At 46.8% G+C, this 13498-nt stretch overlaps 6 protein-coding genes across 6 annotated transcripts; 4 read left to right on the top strand and 2 right to left on the bottom strand.

Annotated features, from left to right (window-relative positions):
* Window positions 1-2057: 2057 nt before the first annotated feature.
* On the top strand, window positions 2058-3818 carry N7458_002507 (uncharacterized protein; the record flags this gene model as incomplete). The annotated part of the gene is made up of 5 exons (XM_056905890.1): window positions 2058-2321; window positions 2400-2594; window positions 2699-3364; window positions 3429-3605; window positions 3651-3818. The coding sequence occupies 5 exons, from the start codon at window positions 2058-2060 to the stop codon at window positions 3816-3818; spliced, it is 1470 nt and encodes a 489-aa protein (XP_056769997.1).
* Window positions 3819-3827: 9 nt separating this feature from the next.
* Window positions 3828-4795, top strand: N7458_002506 (uncharacterized protein; the record flags this gene model as incomplete). The annotated part of the gene is made up of 2 exons (XM_056905889.1): window positions 3828-4173; window positions 4260-4795. The coding sequence occupies 2 exons, from the start codon at window positions 3828-3830 to the stop codon at window positions 4793-4795; spliced, it is 882 nt and encodes a 293-aa protein (XP_056769996.1).
* An 807-nt stretch (window positions 4796-5602) lies between these two features.
* On the bottom strand, window positions 5603-5808 carry N7458_002505 (tetratricopeptide repeat protein; the record flags this gene model as incomplete). The annotated part of the gene is given in 2 exon segments (XM_056905888.1): window positions 5603-5693; window positions 5705-5808. The coding sequence occupies 2 exon segments, from the start codon at window positions 5806-5808 to the stop codon at window positions 5603-5605; spliced, it is 195 nt and encodes a 64-aa protein (XP_056769995.1).
* A 2163-nt stretch (window positions 5809-7971) lies between these two features.
* Window positions 7972-9209, top strand: N7458_002504 (uncharacterized protein; the record flags this gene model as incomplete). Its single annotated transcript, XM_056905887.1, has 3 exons — window positions 7972-8174; window positions 8616-8844; window positions 8889-9209. Coding segments are annotated over 3 exons (753 nt in total), but the record flags the coding sequence as incomplete, so codon positions are not given.
* A 772-nt stretch (window positions 9210-9981) lies between these two features.
* On the top strand, window positions 9982-11202 carry N7458_002503 (uncharacterized protein; the record flags this gene model as incomplete). Its single annotated transcript, XM_056905886.1, has 1 exon — window positions 9982-11202. One exon carries the CDS (start codon window positions 9982-9984, stop codon window positions 11200-11202), a length of 1221 nt encoding a protein of 406 aa, XP_056769993.1.
* Window positions 11203-12380: 1178 nt separating this feature from the next.
* Window positions 12381-12954, bottom strand: N7458_002502 (HPP family protein; the record flags this gene model as incomplete). Its single annotated transcript, XM_056905885.1, has 2 exons — window positions 12381-12680; window positions 12748-12954. 2 exons carry the CDS (start codon window positions 12952-12954, stop codon window positions 12381-12383), a joined length of 507 nt encoding a protein of 168 aa, XP_056769992.1.
* Window positions 12955-13498: the final 544 nt, after the last annotated feature.

Genomic DNA, 13498 nt, shown 5'->3' with positions numbered 1-13498 from the left:
GCTATCTGCGTACCCCTCCTCTAAAATAGCCTTCCGCGGGAGACGCATATTAACAATCAATCACAAGTGGTCGAACCAAAGATAGGTCTAAACCTAGCTGCTTCCAAGCATGAGCTTATCTATAACATGATCCACAATAGGGAACTATCTGTATCGGAGATGGCAGAGGCTGCTAGCTGCAACAAGAGTACTATCCGAAGAATCTATTGTAATATACGGATGTTCAGCAGCGTCAAAGCACCGCCTAATAAAGGCGGACGACCGCGTAGCATCACTCTAGTCATGCTTGAGGCGTTGTGCGAGCACCTACTCGAAAAACCCTCCTTGTACCTCAACGAGATGGTGGTTTTCTGTGGGACGAATTCGCTCTTCTCGCGACGAAATCGAGCATCAGTCGTGCCCTTAGGTGCGAGGGCTGGTCAAAAAAGACTGCCCACGTCAAGGCCCGAGAGCGCAACCTAGAGCTCCGTCACGAATACTTTCACTATATCTCGGACTTCTAGTCTTATCACCTTGTCTATGTGCATAAGTCTAGATACGATAAAAGGATAGGCTTTAGGCGAACTGGTTGGTCCCCACTAGGTACAGCGCCAGTTCAAGTGTCCAAATTCCATCGTGATCAGCGATACGAGATACTACCCGCCTATGCTCAAGATGGTATTGTTCTATCTCGAGTATTCTAGGGCTCAACCGATGCCTCCGTCTTTAAGGTTTTTATTGAGCAGCTTCTGCAGCTGTGGGAAGTGGCCAGAGCCGAAGTCTGTGTTAGTCATAGAACAATGCATTATTTCATCACTCAGACCGAATAGAACAGATGTGCTCAGAAGCCGGGGTAAAGTTGGTGTACTTGCCTCCATATTCACTAGACTTGAATCCTATTAAGGAGTTCTTTGCTGAGTTGAAAGCCTTCATTCGACGAAACTGGCAGTCCTACGAAGGCAATCCTAAGCAAACGTTTAATACCTTTCTCGAATAGTGTGTTGATGTCGTCGGTGCGAGGGGGAAAAGCGCAGAGGGCCATTTCCGGCACACCGGCGTGACTATAGAGGAGATATAGCATAGCTACAGCAGGATTCGAGATCAATTTCACCGGTTGACTCAGAACGGGTTTTCCTGTGGAGTAGGCCTCTGCATGGTGCGGTCTTGGTCCTCAGGTCGAGGACCGCGGACCGGACCGCACGGTCTTGCGGTCTCAAATTTGGAGGTTAAGACCGCACCATAGTGAACCGCGGTCGCTTGCGGTCTTCACCACGGTGAACCGCAATTGCATAATTCTGCCAAGACCTTCCCTTTTCGGCTGCATAAATTGATGATTCATCCCTTTTAATTACTGTTATTAAACACTGTTTTCGTCCCTACTTCAACATTTGCGGTATTTCAGTATTAATTACTATGAAAATAGATGAAATATACTCGTATGTAGAATATTTACTATTTAAGATGTTTAGCCCTGCTAACACAAGTATATTCTTTTGTTCTAATAAGGAGGTCTAATAGTATTTATTGTCGGCTAGGTGTATAAGGTAAGAAACATATATGTCGATGTTAGTACCTCATCCTATCTTCACCCGAGATTTCTTCACTAGATATAAACAACCCTTTGTATGTAGCTAAAATAGGTATTAAGAGTATCATTAGAGAGCTTAGATACTGTAGTTAACTGTTTATCTCGAAAATCCACATTCTGCTACTAATATATCCTAATAATCTGTACAGGAAATTGGTTTTCTCGTATATAGAGGGTGGACTTAGGAAAGAAAAGGCAGAATATAGTGATATATGGGCCTTCTAGGGGTCCTTTTCGGTCCTGTGCGGTCCTCTTTGTGGTCTACTGCGGTCCTATGCGGTCTTCTGCGGTCTTTGCGGCCCTAATCCTATCGGACCGCAGTAGAGTGGGGCCTACGGCCTAATCACGATTAGAATTGAATTGATCTATCTAAATTATGCTTCTCGCTCTCTCCTAGAGAAAATCGTCTATTCATACTCAGCTAAAAATATTTTAGAAGGTATCTCCTCTACCCCTACCCCGTATCCTATCCTATACTCATTTCGTCAAAATGTTCCAGAGTCAGGCCTCCTCTCAGTTCTCCGAGCACTATCCCTCATCGGCTCTTGAGGATAATCCGCAAGACACCCTCTCCTTCTTCACATCTAATAGGCTATTCAATGTCGACGGACACGAAACGCCAATTTCCACTCCTGACGTGAGCCTACTCCGACCGGTGATTCCTCCTGCTTTCCCAGAAACACTCGAACGCGTTAGTCCTCCTAAAAGGAAGGACTATATCCTCTGGACTGAAATGGCGAATGAGGATTTTATCGTCTAGTGGTTGAAGACAGAGTATAGAAGTAAGATGAAACGGAATATCTTCGAGGGTAAACGCAATACAGAATATTAGGACCACTTCTACCAGGTCGCTGCTATCCAGGATGGGTCCCCTAAGGTAATATACAAGCATTACGACCGTATCCTTGCCCATCCTGCCGATAAACGCCGGGGAACATCTACCATGAATAGGCATTGTTCGCAAATAGGTGCCTGTCGGAGAAGACCGACTCAGTCGCAAGATATCAGAAAGGCTATCAAGAACGGGGTATAGATCAGTCTACCTTTTATCTAAATATTACTAATCTTATAAACTCTTCCTTCTAGGCACATCTGGCATCTCGTAAAGCATCGTTTACGCCGCAAGCTTAGATAGAAAGGTTAATTACCTTCATTGCTGCCTCGCGGCTGCCCTTCCAGCTCATTGAGCATCCTGAATTTCGCGCCCTTCTTGAGATGGTCCGGCTTGCTCCTTGCTTCCCCGAAATCCCTACTGCAACTACAGTCCGCCGTCATCTTCAAGAAATCGTGGAAGAACGCCAATACACTCTTCTGCAGAAGCTCCCTGATGGTGCTAGGCTCTCTATTGCATTAGATTGCTGGACCTCACCCTTTCGCCAAGCTTTTATAGCAATAACGGGCTATTTCATTGACCAAGAGTGGAACTACCGTGAGCTCTTACTTGGCTTTAAACCTCTATATGGCTCGCATACAGGTGCCTATCTAAGCACTGTTCTGCTTGACCTTCTAGAGAAGCACCGGATTACTAAGAGGGTGTTGACTATTACCACTGACAACGCATCTAATAACGGTACATTGCTAGGTAGCCTTCAGGAGGCTATCGACTCCCTAGAGCTACCTCGTAGTATACCGGTTATTCGTATACCATATATTGCGCATGTTATACAGCTCAGTTTGAAGGAGCTTCTTAGTCAGATGGACGCGAACCCGCCAAACGAGAGGGAAGAGATCGAATGGACCGAGAGAGGGCATATAGCTCGGCAAGAGAATAGAACGATCGTGGATACTCTGAATAAGGTCTGGATCTACCTAATCTCCCACTCTTATCTCTCTTTCTTCACTAACTTGTACTATCTTCTAGGTTCGGAAGGTAGCAGTCTATATTAACAAAAGTCCTCAGCGCCGCGAGAGCTTCATAAGGCTTCAGACAAAAGAGCCAAAGCTTATGCCTATACAAGATATTAAGACACGGTGGAATTCAACGTTCCTTATGCTTCGGCGTGCTAAGCGGTTACAGTCTGCCTTTGATGATTTCTGTGTCCAGTTCAACCTCGCTGATATAAGGATAGACGGAGATGAATAGCGACAGGTTGACTATCTTCTGTCAATCACCTATCCCTTCTTCAAATTCACCTCGTCTCTTTCAGCAACTACAGATATAACTATTCACAACGTCTTTGGTATCTATAACGCCCTGTTCACACACATTGATAAGGCGAAAGCGCAGCTCGCGCGGAAGAAGGTTGGTTAGAAGAGGGTGATGAAGTCCGCGCTTGACCGTGCGCGAGATAAGCTTACCGAGTATTATAGGAAGACTGATGATATCCCTGGTGATCTCTACACAATTGCGACCATCCTAGGGCCACGGAACAAGCTAGAGTTCTTTACAACATTAGAATGGGAACCTCACTGGGGGCCACGCTATAAGAAGTCGCTAGAGGCTTATATTCAGCCTTACCGGCAGCGCTACGAAGAGGCACAGTCTACATCAACTCTCCAGCCTATTAGTCAAGACGTCTCTGATATTGATATCCTTCTAAGATCTACTATATCTCTTCAGTCAAAAGCGACGGCTCCAGATGAGCTTACACGGTATCTTGGAAGTAGTAAGTTAATCCCTTCTTATATACTCCTTCTCTTATACTAACCTCACTAGGTACTGTTGAAGCAACGCCTCTCGTTTTCTAGAAAGAACACCAAAATAAATATCCTATTCTGGCAAGCCTTGCCCGAGACGTCCTCACAACACCCGCTAGTGGTTCTGGCGTTGAGCGGTTATTTAACTCTGCCCGTGATATCTATCATTATCGTCGGGGCTCATTAAAACCGCAGACAATTAAGGAATTGATGCTATTTATGTGTACAACAAAGTTCGACGTGGAGTCAGAGCAGCTTGCCCTGATTGATAAGTATCTTTCTACACAAGAGAAGCAAGCAAAGAAAGAGCAGAAGGATGCCCAGAAGAAAGAGGAAGAATTTAATCCAATCAGTGATGATAAAGAGGACCTATCTACTTCTGAAGCTTCTGCCGAAACTATCCAACGTCTTAGTGCGCGAGCGCGTGGAAATAGAAGGGCTACATCAGATCAGCTAATTGAACTCGAGGATAATAATGAGGTCCCCCTGCCTGATAATAGCCACTTGGAAGAAGAGAGGACTACTCAGAGGCGTTCCTCTAGGCGTGTTCCAAAGCGCTTGAGACAGGATGAGGATTTTGTATATCTTTAATAGAAACAAGAATCAAATCAGCCATTTCTGAAGGAATCAGTCAATCCTCGCTTTTTCGGCAGAGATTTATAGGAGCTAAACAAAGAATTAGTCTTTCCTCCTACCTTAGAATTGTAAAAGATCAAGTATGAGTTGAAAGCAAAATACTCAAAAATACCGGCGGCTTCTACATAAATTATGCATGCCACGGGGGTTTAGAATTTTTGCTTGTTTACAGGACCGCAGGACCGTACCAAACCGCAGTGGTGCGGTCCTTAAAAATATAGGACCGCCCAGCGGTCTCAAGGTCTAGGACCAAAGACCGCGCGGTGCGGGTCTGGTGCGGTCTTGGTTGCGGTCTTTTCGGTCCTGTGCAGAGGCCTACTGTGGAGTAATTAGAAAATCGTGATATATTTAGATAAAGAATAAAGACTCTCTCAAGTGTATTGTCCCTAGTATATAGTATACACTCGTTTCTTACGAGCATATGCTATCTGTCTGTCGGAAATTCCTGACCAGAAATATGCTCAACACCTACCACCAGAGTCTTCTAGCCAGAATCATACCGACAAGCTCTTTCGCGCGCCCTATATAAAATCCGTTATGAGCAGAAAATTATTTTATAAATTTACACCACTACGCTAGGTCCGCTGTGAAGGGAAGAGAGTATATTCAAGTATTTTGCTCATCTACTATGTACCAATATCCAACATCGCTATTTCCCACTCCAGTAAAGTTTGAGAACTGGATATGGTATGGTAATGATTGGGCCCAGGTATTTGCTTCTGCTTAGCCAGGCAATCTCGTAGTAACTCGAGGGCTTAGGTATTATAGCCTGAAGATTTCCAGGTAGTAGCGAGATTGGCCATACTCATCAGCGTAGACGGATAGTCCACGCCGAGCTTCGTCTTGCGAGTCTCTATGACCTACACCTCGAGCTGTTCTGCCTCCTCCCATCGGCCTTGGTTCCAATACGTCGATGCCAGGTTGGCCATACTCGTCAGCGTGTCGGGATGGTCCACGCCGAGCTTCATCTTTTGATTAGACTAAAAGAAAGGAAAACAAAAGAGGGTAAATTGGGGCAGGTTGAGCTGTCCCCTGGCGGTGTAGCCGGGTAATCAGGTGACTTGACTGGTGTTCTCATAATACCCGCAAATACTAGCGAAATACATACAAAAGGCGGGAAGGATTTTAACCTGTCAAGAATGTGGAATCTCTTTCATTACACTGACTCGGGATTGGTTAAATCCTCCCCGCCTTTTGTATGTATTTCGCTAGTATTTGCGGGTATTACGAGAACACCGGTCAAGTCACCGGATTACCCGGCTACACCGCCAGGGGACAGCTCAACCTGCCCCAATTTACCCTCTTTTGTTTTCCTTTCTTTTAGTCTAATCAATCAATCTTTTCTTTGATTCCGTTGGCTGCTTCCTGCCCTAGCGCATACAATCTCAGACAGTATTTCATAGCTTTGACAGGTAATCTGATTTCGAATATTGCTGTAACTAGTCTGTTACTTTTAGCCCGCATGGGGCACCCGGTTTGATCAGTGGCGGCCTCGAGGTGATGAGAGAGCGTGGCTCCCATTGTTAGAGGGCTACACCGCTCTATCCGCAACGGTCCCGAATAGAAGCAATCATATTCCCTAGCTTTAGCTCGAAAGTTAGCCCAGAGAAAATCAAGCCACTTACGTCAACGATCGGCGTGTTCCGTGACTACAATGACACACCACTTCACACTATCGTTGGGATGCGCATGTACTCACACCCGGCCACCTTCTACGTGGAGATGCATCCTGGATCCTTTATAGTCCCTCCCATGTCCAGAACGAAGGTGTTCTCGCCTAATCCTTTCATAGGGACGCCGGAGCGCTGATGCCGTCGCATCTTTTGGATGATGTGATGCATCGGAGATCAGTTGACAATACGAACCACAAAGCTATCATCAACTATGTCGTCGCCGGGATATGCATGTTTCTAGTGAATATATGCGTGGTCCTGCGGTTTTTTGCTAGGCTATATGTCTGGAAATCCATTGGCTGGGAAGAATGTGAGTAGTGCCATTTTAGTTCGAAGATAACTGACAGTTGGATATGGTTACTGATACTTTTATAAGATCTATGCATTATTTCATGGGTACGGCTCGTTTATACATCACAAAACGTATTCGGAAGGTATTAATATATGTGAAGTTTTGCGTCATCAGTTATAGTATTGCGCTTATACTATGTGCGTATGCGATAATCCTACTACTCCGAAAGCTCAATCCTAACAGGCTTGTTATATGTATAGATATTTGTAACGGAGGAGGCAAACACACCTGGGACATCGATGCTAGCCGTATATCGTTTCTCGAACATGTTGGTGTCAATCTTCTGTTTCTACGATTTGAGTGCCATCCACAATAACATATTTTCCGCTTAGGACCTATACGTCGGCAGCATCCTCTACGTTCTCGCTCAACTCTCCGTCAAGATCCTTTTACTTAGTATCATGATCGGAATCTTTGGTCGGGCGTACTCGAAGGTTACGCTTTTTATGAGGATGTTTACGGCATTTTTGGCTGTCTATTACGTTGCAATATTGTTCGTCCGGATTTTCGTTTGTATACCTCCATCGGCTACGTGGAAGGGTGGTGGAAGATGTTTAGACTTCTTTCCGGCATTAGCGGTTGACTTTCATGTTAGCCTGATCACTGATGGCATCATCTTATCTCTGGCAATCTTCCTGGCTGCGACTCTCCAGCTGCCGTTTAAAACAAGGATTAGGGTCGCGGCCCTACTTGGAGCTGGGGGTCTAACTATACCATTGAATATTTACCGCTTGTACAAACTCTGGATAGTTGGGAGGAACAACCCAGATTGGTCATACTATGTTGCTGATTGGGAATATCTCCAGTATTTGATGCCTATCCTCTGACAAACTTGGTTTCGATCTTCCTAATGAAATACATAGAGAGACTGAGATTTCTATCGGGCTTATATGTGCATGTCTTCCTGCTATAAGTGGCCTGATCATTTATAATCTTCCTCGACGTTCTTCCACCTGTGATATGCTGCACGCCCAGATACCAAACAGAGGAGCAGCTGAAAGGACAAGCTCATCTATTTGTATGACAACGGACGAAGCAACGAGTACTAACCAGGACTATTGAGTAGAGTGGTCTATTGCATAACGTAACGCAATCGATCCTGCTAGCCCGCGATTGCGTTACGTTGTGAGCAGCGACAGCTCCAAGAGTCAAACGAGTGGCTGATATGCGAGCGCGATCTCCTCCTGCAGCGCTGCAACGAACAGGCGCAGGTGTTGCGGGACTGTAGACGAGCGGTTCATGCCCTTTATGCCGATGCCGTCACAGTCTTACAAGCGAGTGAACGACGGGCCTACCGGATCGATAGGCCGTGATGAAGATTCGGGGTGGTATAAGGTGCAGTGGGGAGGGACATCTGGAGTGATCCCACTGGTCCCTCGTGTTCTCCGACTGGCGAACTTTCAATGTCAAGTTCAACATTCATGGTCGCTGAGGCGTCCATAAGACTGACGGTGAAGTTTCGTTGACCCTGGTAGCGAAGTACCAGCGCTTCAAGTCTGTTTAGTAGATCTCTGTCACTACTTTCTTGAAAATTAAAATAACGGTTTTGTGGGCTTTTCTCTCTGCCAAGTTGCGAAGAATTATTTAAGTCTGCCTGGCCTCCGGCATTTCATTTAGCTTCCAGCTATCCTTGCATTGCCAGATCAAACACAACGGCTACGCCGGCAAAAAATCGAAGCAGATGGATAGATCTGTTCAAAATGGTTCGTACCACTCACTCGACGTTACGTCCAGTCTGGGCTCACGACAGTGTAGATAAAGATTTCGATCTTGACCTTCACGCAATCTGGCGAGAGTCTTCTGGTATACCTACGCCGCCCCCCTGTCTTGCCGCCTATCACGATGATCTTGGGCCAGATTTTCAGGATATAGCTGAGTCTGCGGAATATGATCCTCAGGAGCCCTCCTTGGTCGAATGCTTCTTCCACCCTTACTATGAGAGCCAGTCGGGCTTCAAGTGGAGACGGGTCCCCCCCTCTGTCCGTCTCTACTCGGACTGAGGACTTTTTCCTTTACATGTCAGCGTTCTTTCTTCAAAGAGGAGGTTTACTGGGTGGAGTTCCGACTTGCACGGCTTGATCAGTTAACCGGCGAGACGATAAGGGAGTATCTGTTTTTCCTGCCCCGGGTTGAAACGGTCATGGGAAATCTATGCCGAGTGCATGGACAGATACTGGACATCATCTCCCGACCACCTGCGGTTGGAGCGATGGCCGCTAGCTTCCGATTGTCTTTGTGGCAGCGCACGGAACCTCTACTGTATTCGGGTCACTCGGCACTCTCCCCGCTAGCTACTCTGTCCACCACCCATATTAGCCTTCCAATATACTGGCGTATTCGTTGTTGTTTGTCGCCTTATCAATCATCACGTAGCATGTACTCTACACGTGTTGGGAAAGGTAGCCTCCCGCAAATTTCCAGGTTTTATTTCCGTAATTTCACCTTAGCTCGAAGCTCCAACGTACTGATTATGGGTACAAGCATGCCAACATGCCCAGTCCACAATATCGAAGAACTTGAAGAGGGGTTAAGCTGTGCGCTGACAACTTGAGGTTGAGACCCCGCGCAGAGTTTATTGGTTTGGGTAATTACTGATGAGTGGGTTCAAACCTTTCGTGGTTCCAAGCCCTGCGCAGTTGAAAACCCTCAGCCACCCACAGGTTTCCTCTCAGTAGCTCTAAGGGTCTATGTGGCGAATATTTGTAAAACTGAAACTTAACCGACTTCACAACCTTGGTTACCACGCGTTATTAACCTCTTACCCGGCGGCAACAAAATCACCCCCATCGACATTAATAACATTGGCTTCGCTCAGTGAGACGCAAACAGTATAGAATCCTAACACCGGCATCTTCCTTCATGCCTACTTCTCATAGCGTTAATAATTAAACACGCTATTCTCAAAGCCTCCCCAAAAGCAGTCTTTTAGGGGAATGCTACTTCAGCTTTTGCCATGTCTTCAAGGGGCGCTGAAGGCATCCACAATCATTTATGGCTCCATAGCTCTTGTGCTTCTTCTATGCCTTGTCTTGACTGTTGTCTTTCAGACTGGAAATATTTGTACAACGCGAAGGGCTCTCAGACAGCTGCAAAGGCACGGCTTATCCACCAGCAACATGGCAGACCAGTATGATTCCAAGTTCGACGCACCCGAAGGCACCACAATCGACGGACCAATACGTATCAAGGCGATATATATATATCCGGTCAAGTCATGCGGGCCTATTGAGTTGAATAGAGCCTTGCTCACCAAGCCTGGTTTTATGTATGATCGATGTTTCGCGTTTGCAACGGAAAACGTGAAAGGAGACACCGCATCAGAGTGGCGATTTATCAGCCAGCGCACCAAGCCATACATGTCCCAGATAAAGACGGAATTATGGCTTCCCCACAAGGACAGCAATCCGCGTGATCCGCTAGTTGAGGCAGGTGGATGTGTGGTAATGACCTTCCGAGACCTGGATAGTCCTAGCTGGATCAATCGGCTGGAGACATTTCTTCATAAGCGGGATCTCTCCATGACACCACAGTTCTCTGTCATTGCGCCTCTTCAGCCAACTCCTACCCAGATAGGCCAATTTCACGTACGGTTGAAAAACTTTGGCATCCATCACCGTGTTGCAAAGGGCCTCGATATGGCAAATATTCCCTCTGTTGCGGCATCGTTGCCTAAGTTGAAAAATGTTCTGAAAATCCCGGAACGTCAATGCCTTACGCTCTTGAAGTGTACGCCAGATACACTTCACCGCACGGATAGGAACCTCGCGCCACTTGAAAATATTGGTACCCCGGCTGTGCACGGCTATACAGATCAGCAACCCCTCAACATTAACAGCTTGTCTACTGTACACGCTGTATCAGTGCTCCTTCCCATCGAGAATCAACCCCTCAATGCACTTCGCTACCGTGCAAATATATGGATCACAGGCACTCCTGCATACGAGGAAGAGACTTGGAAACGCTACTGCATCTTATCAAAGAGTGAAAATTGGGAGCCGCGAGCCACGGTCGTGCCGAAATTGTCTGTTGTTTGCCGCACATCTCGATGTATCGTACCTAACGTCAACCTAGAAACGGGGATGCCCGAAACAGATATCCCGCCTCCATGGAAGAAAAGAGGTAAACCACAACCAAGCACGACGTTAGTGAAGCACCGTACAGTTGAAAATGGCAACAAAATGGCGCTTGGCTACATAGGCATGCATTGCGTGCCGGAGGATCTGGACTTGAAGGAGGCCGAGATACAGAAAGCAGGATTATACATTGCAGTCAGTGACGAGATTGAGGTTCTCGAACGAGGGGTGCATCTTTATGGGTCGACTGGTAGTGACTACTAGAATCAGTTGTGCTGGTAAAAGATGGGTTGCTTTGCTTGGATCCCCCTGACATTACTTGGACCCCCACCCCTTCTTACAAATTTGTACTAGCGTAGAATATAGTGTACTTTGACAGCCAAAATGTGTGCAAAATATACCGCTAGGCCAAAAGGTGCCAAAGGTTTAACGGTAATTTTTCATGGTTTTTACATACTTTTTCTTTGTACCCTCCATTCGTCTCAGGTTGTCATGTAATATATAGAATTCCCCCTCACGCAATTGCCCTCCTACATTTGACCATCAAAAACACCCTGGAATCTATTGATTTACCACGATGTCTCAGCCCGATTACCAATCCGTGGATGCATTTCTCAATGCCCAGCTGGAATACACTCAAGTCCTATCACTCCTTTCCCCACCGAGAAAGATCCTGAAAGATGATTTTCTTGGAATGGAAGGTGGAGGGGCACAGCTGTAATGGAAGCTGTGAAATCAAGTCAATTAATTGAGTGGAAAGCTCTGTGTGTGAGGAGAAGACCAAATCGCTAATTAGTTAACGTATTCGTTAAGCGAGTGGGTCATGCAAGCGAGTGAATCACCCCAAAACACCATATAGTAAATGCGATATTTTATAAGTCGACATCTCAGCAACCATTCTGTTTGTCTGTTTCCACTTTGTACTCTAGCTTCTCTCCTCTGTTCTATTTTTCTTCTTTCTCTTCCTTTCCAGCTTCAATATCTTCGTTTAATGACACTCGACCATAGAGATTCGGTCTCTGATAATCGGGACGGTTCCAGATAATAGTATTCTGCAACAACAAGGCTTTGGATGAGTTACGCGCTGGCGGCAGTTGCTTGAAGATTCGTGGTGCAGCTGTGGAAGAAAAGGCAAATGTCCTTGTCAGATAGTGTGTTGATTATTTGTCCACTCATTTCAGTGTCGGCTTCTCAGCCGACAATATATACACAAACCGCTTTTATATCCCCGTATATATGCTCAATGCCAAAATTAGTAACCAAGTTCTAAATCGCCAACTATTAAACTGATGCCTTAGTAGGCTTATTATCCACCGGCACCGGCACCGGCGCAGGCGCAGGTTTCGCCGGGGCGGAAGGCGCAATCCAGAAAACAGGGTATCGACGGTGCAAGTTGTTGATGAGCAAGGCACACACCAAAAGCAACATCGACGAAAGCAAGATCACTGGTAAAAAGTACCAAGACAGTTGATAGATCGCTTCGTCAGTGGCCGGAAGTAGAGCTGTTGCTCCGGCAGGGGGTGCGTGGTGCCGGTTAGTTGCATGACGACGATAGCAAGGGCAGTCGAAAGGGAGGCGGCTAGCCAGCGCAGTGACTCGAAGCGCTGAGCATCAGGCATGAGGCTGAACAGTTTGATGACGCAGATACCGATCAGAGCGCTGAAGAAGTGACCAAAGACTAGGGCGCGCGGCTGCGCCAGGGGCACCTCGATGGCACCAAAGACTAGGACTGCTGATGCGCCCTATTTGGGTAATGATCATGTTAGCTGACACCGGTGCGGAGCCCTGGGGGAGATGGGTCTAGCTCACGTAGGATGCGACGATCCCTGGCACATGGCGCCCTTTGAAATAGTCTGAGTAGTTGAAGATGCCCTGCACGACGGACAGACCGCAGAACGCGGCTAGGAAGGACCACCCAGCCACAATGTACTTGTTTAATAGCGCTGGGGTCTCTGGGCGATAGCCCAGCCAGTGGCTCATCCATGGGGGAAGGCGGGCGAGCCGGGAAGGCGGCATGGTACAAAGCCGAACAAGGGTCGTATTATGTATTGTTTTTTTTCGAGGGCAAACCGTGCATATTTAAGGGTTCGGCGGCCGCCGTGAGAGGACCGACCCACTGAGAAAAATTGATGGCGTGCGGAGAAAATTTAGTCAATGGCTTAAAGTAGCCGCCGCGGCCCACCCAATCGAAAAACCCGTCGATAATGCAACCGAGATAATTCAACCACCCACCATGGTACAGTGGATTTCGAAAACAGTTTACCTCCAAGAGACAGACGTTTTCTTTCCCAGCGCCCCACTCACATTACGCTAAGCTAATCTTGGCTAGATCAAGCCCCTTCCGTGTGGTATAGTGCGAGAAATGGCCGATCCACTAAGGCGGTCTCGTACGGGAATTACGGTAACTAACTCGTCCTGGCTAAATCAAACGATATTGATTTCTGCAGAGAACATCACTAGATTTGTTCACCGTTTGATGTTGAATTTGTGCGAGGCTGTTCGAAGAGAGTGCTATACAACGTGGAGTCAGCCCTAGGATCTCTGCAACTTGAAAAAACAG

The sequence above is a fragment of the Penicillium daleae genome, assembly GCF_028827525.1.
Source record: "Penicillium daleae strain IBT 16125 chromosome Unknown utg000002l_segment0_segment0, whole genome shotgun sequence".
NCBI classification, from domain to species: Eukaryota; Fungi; Ascomycota; class Eurotiomycetes; order Eurotiales; family Aspergillaceae; genus Penicillium; species Penicillium daleae.
Note: the sequence above shows the minus strand (reverse complement) of the source record. Positions and strands in the feature narration are given on the sequence as shown.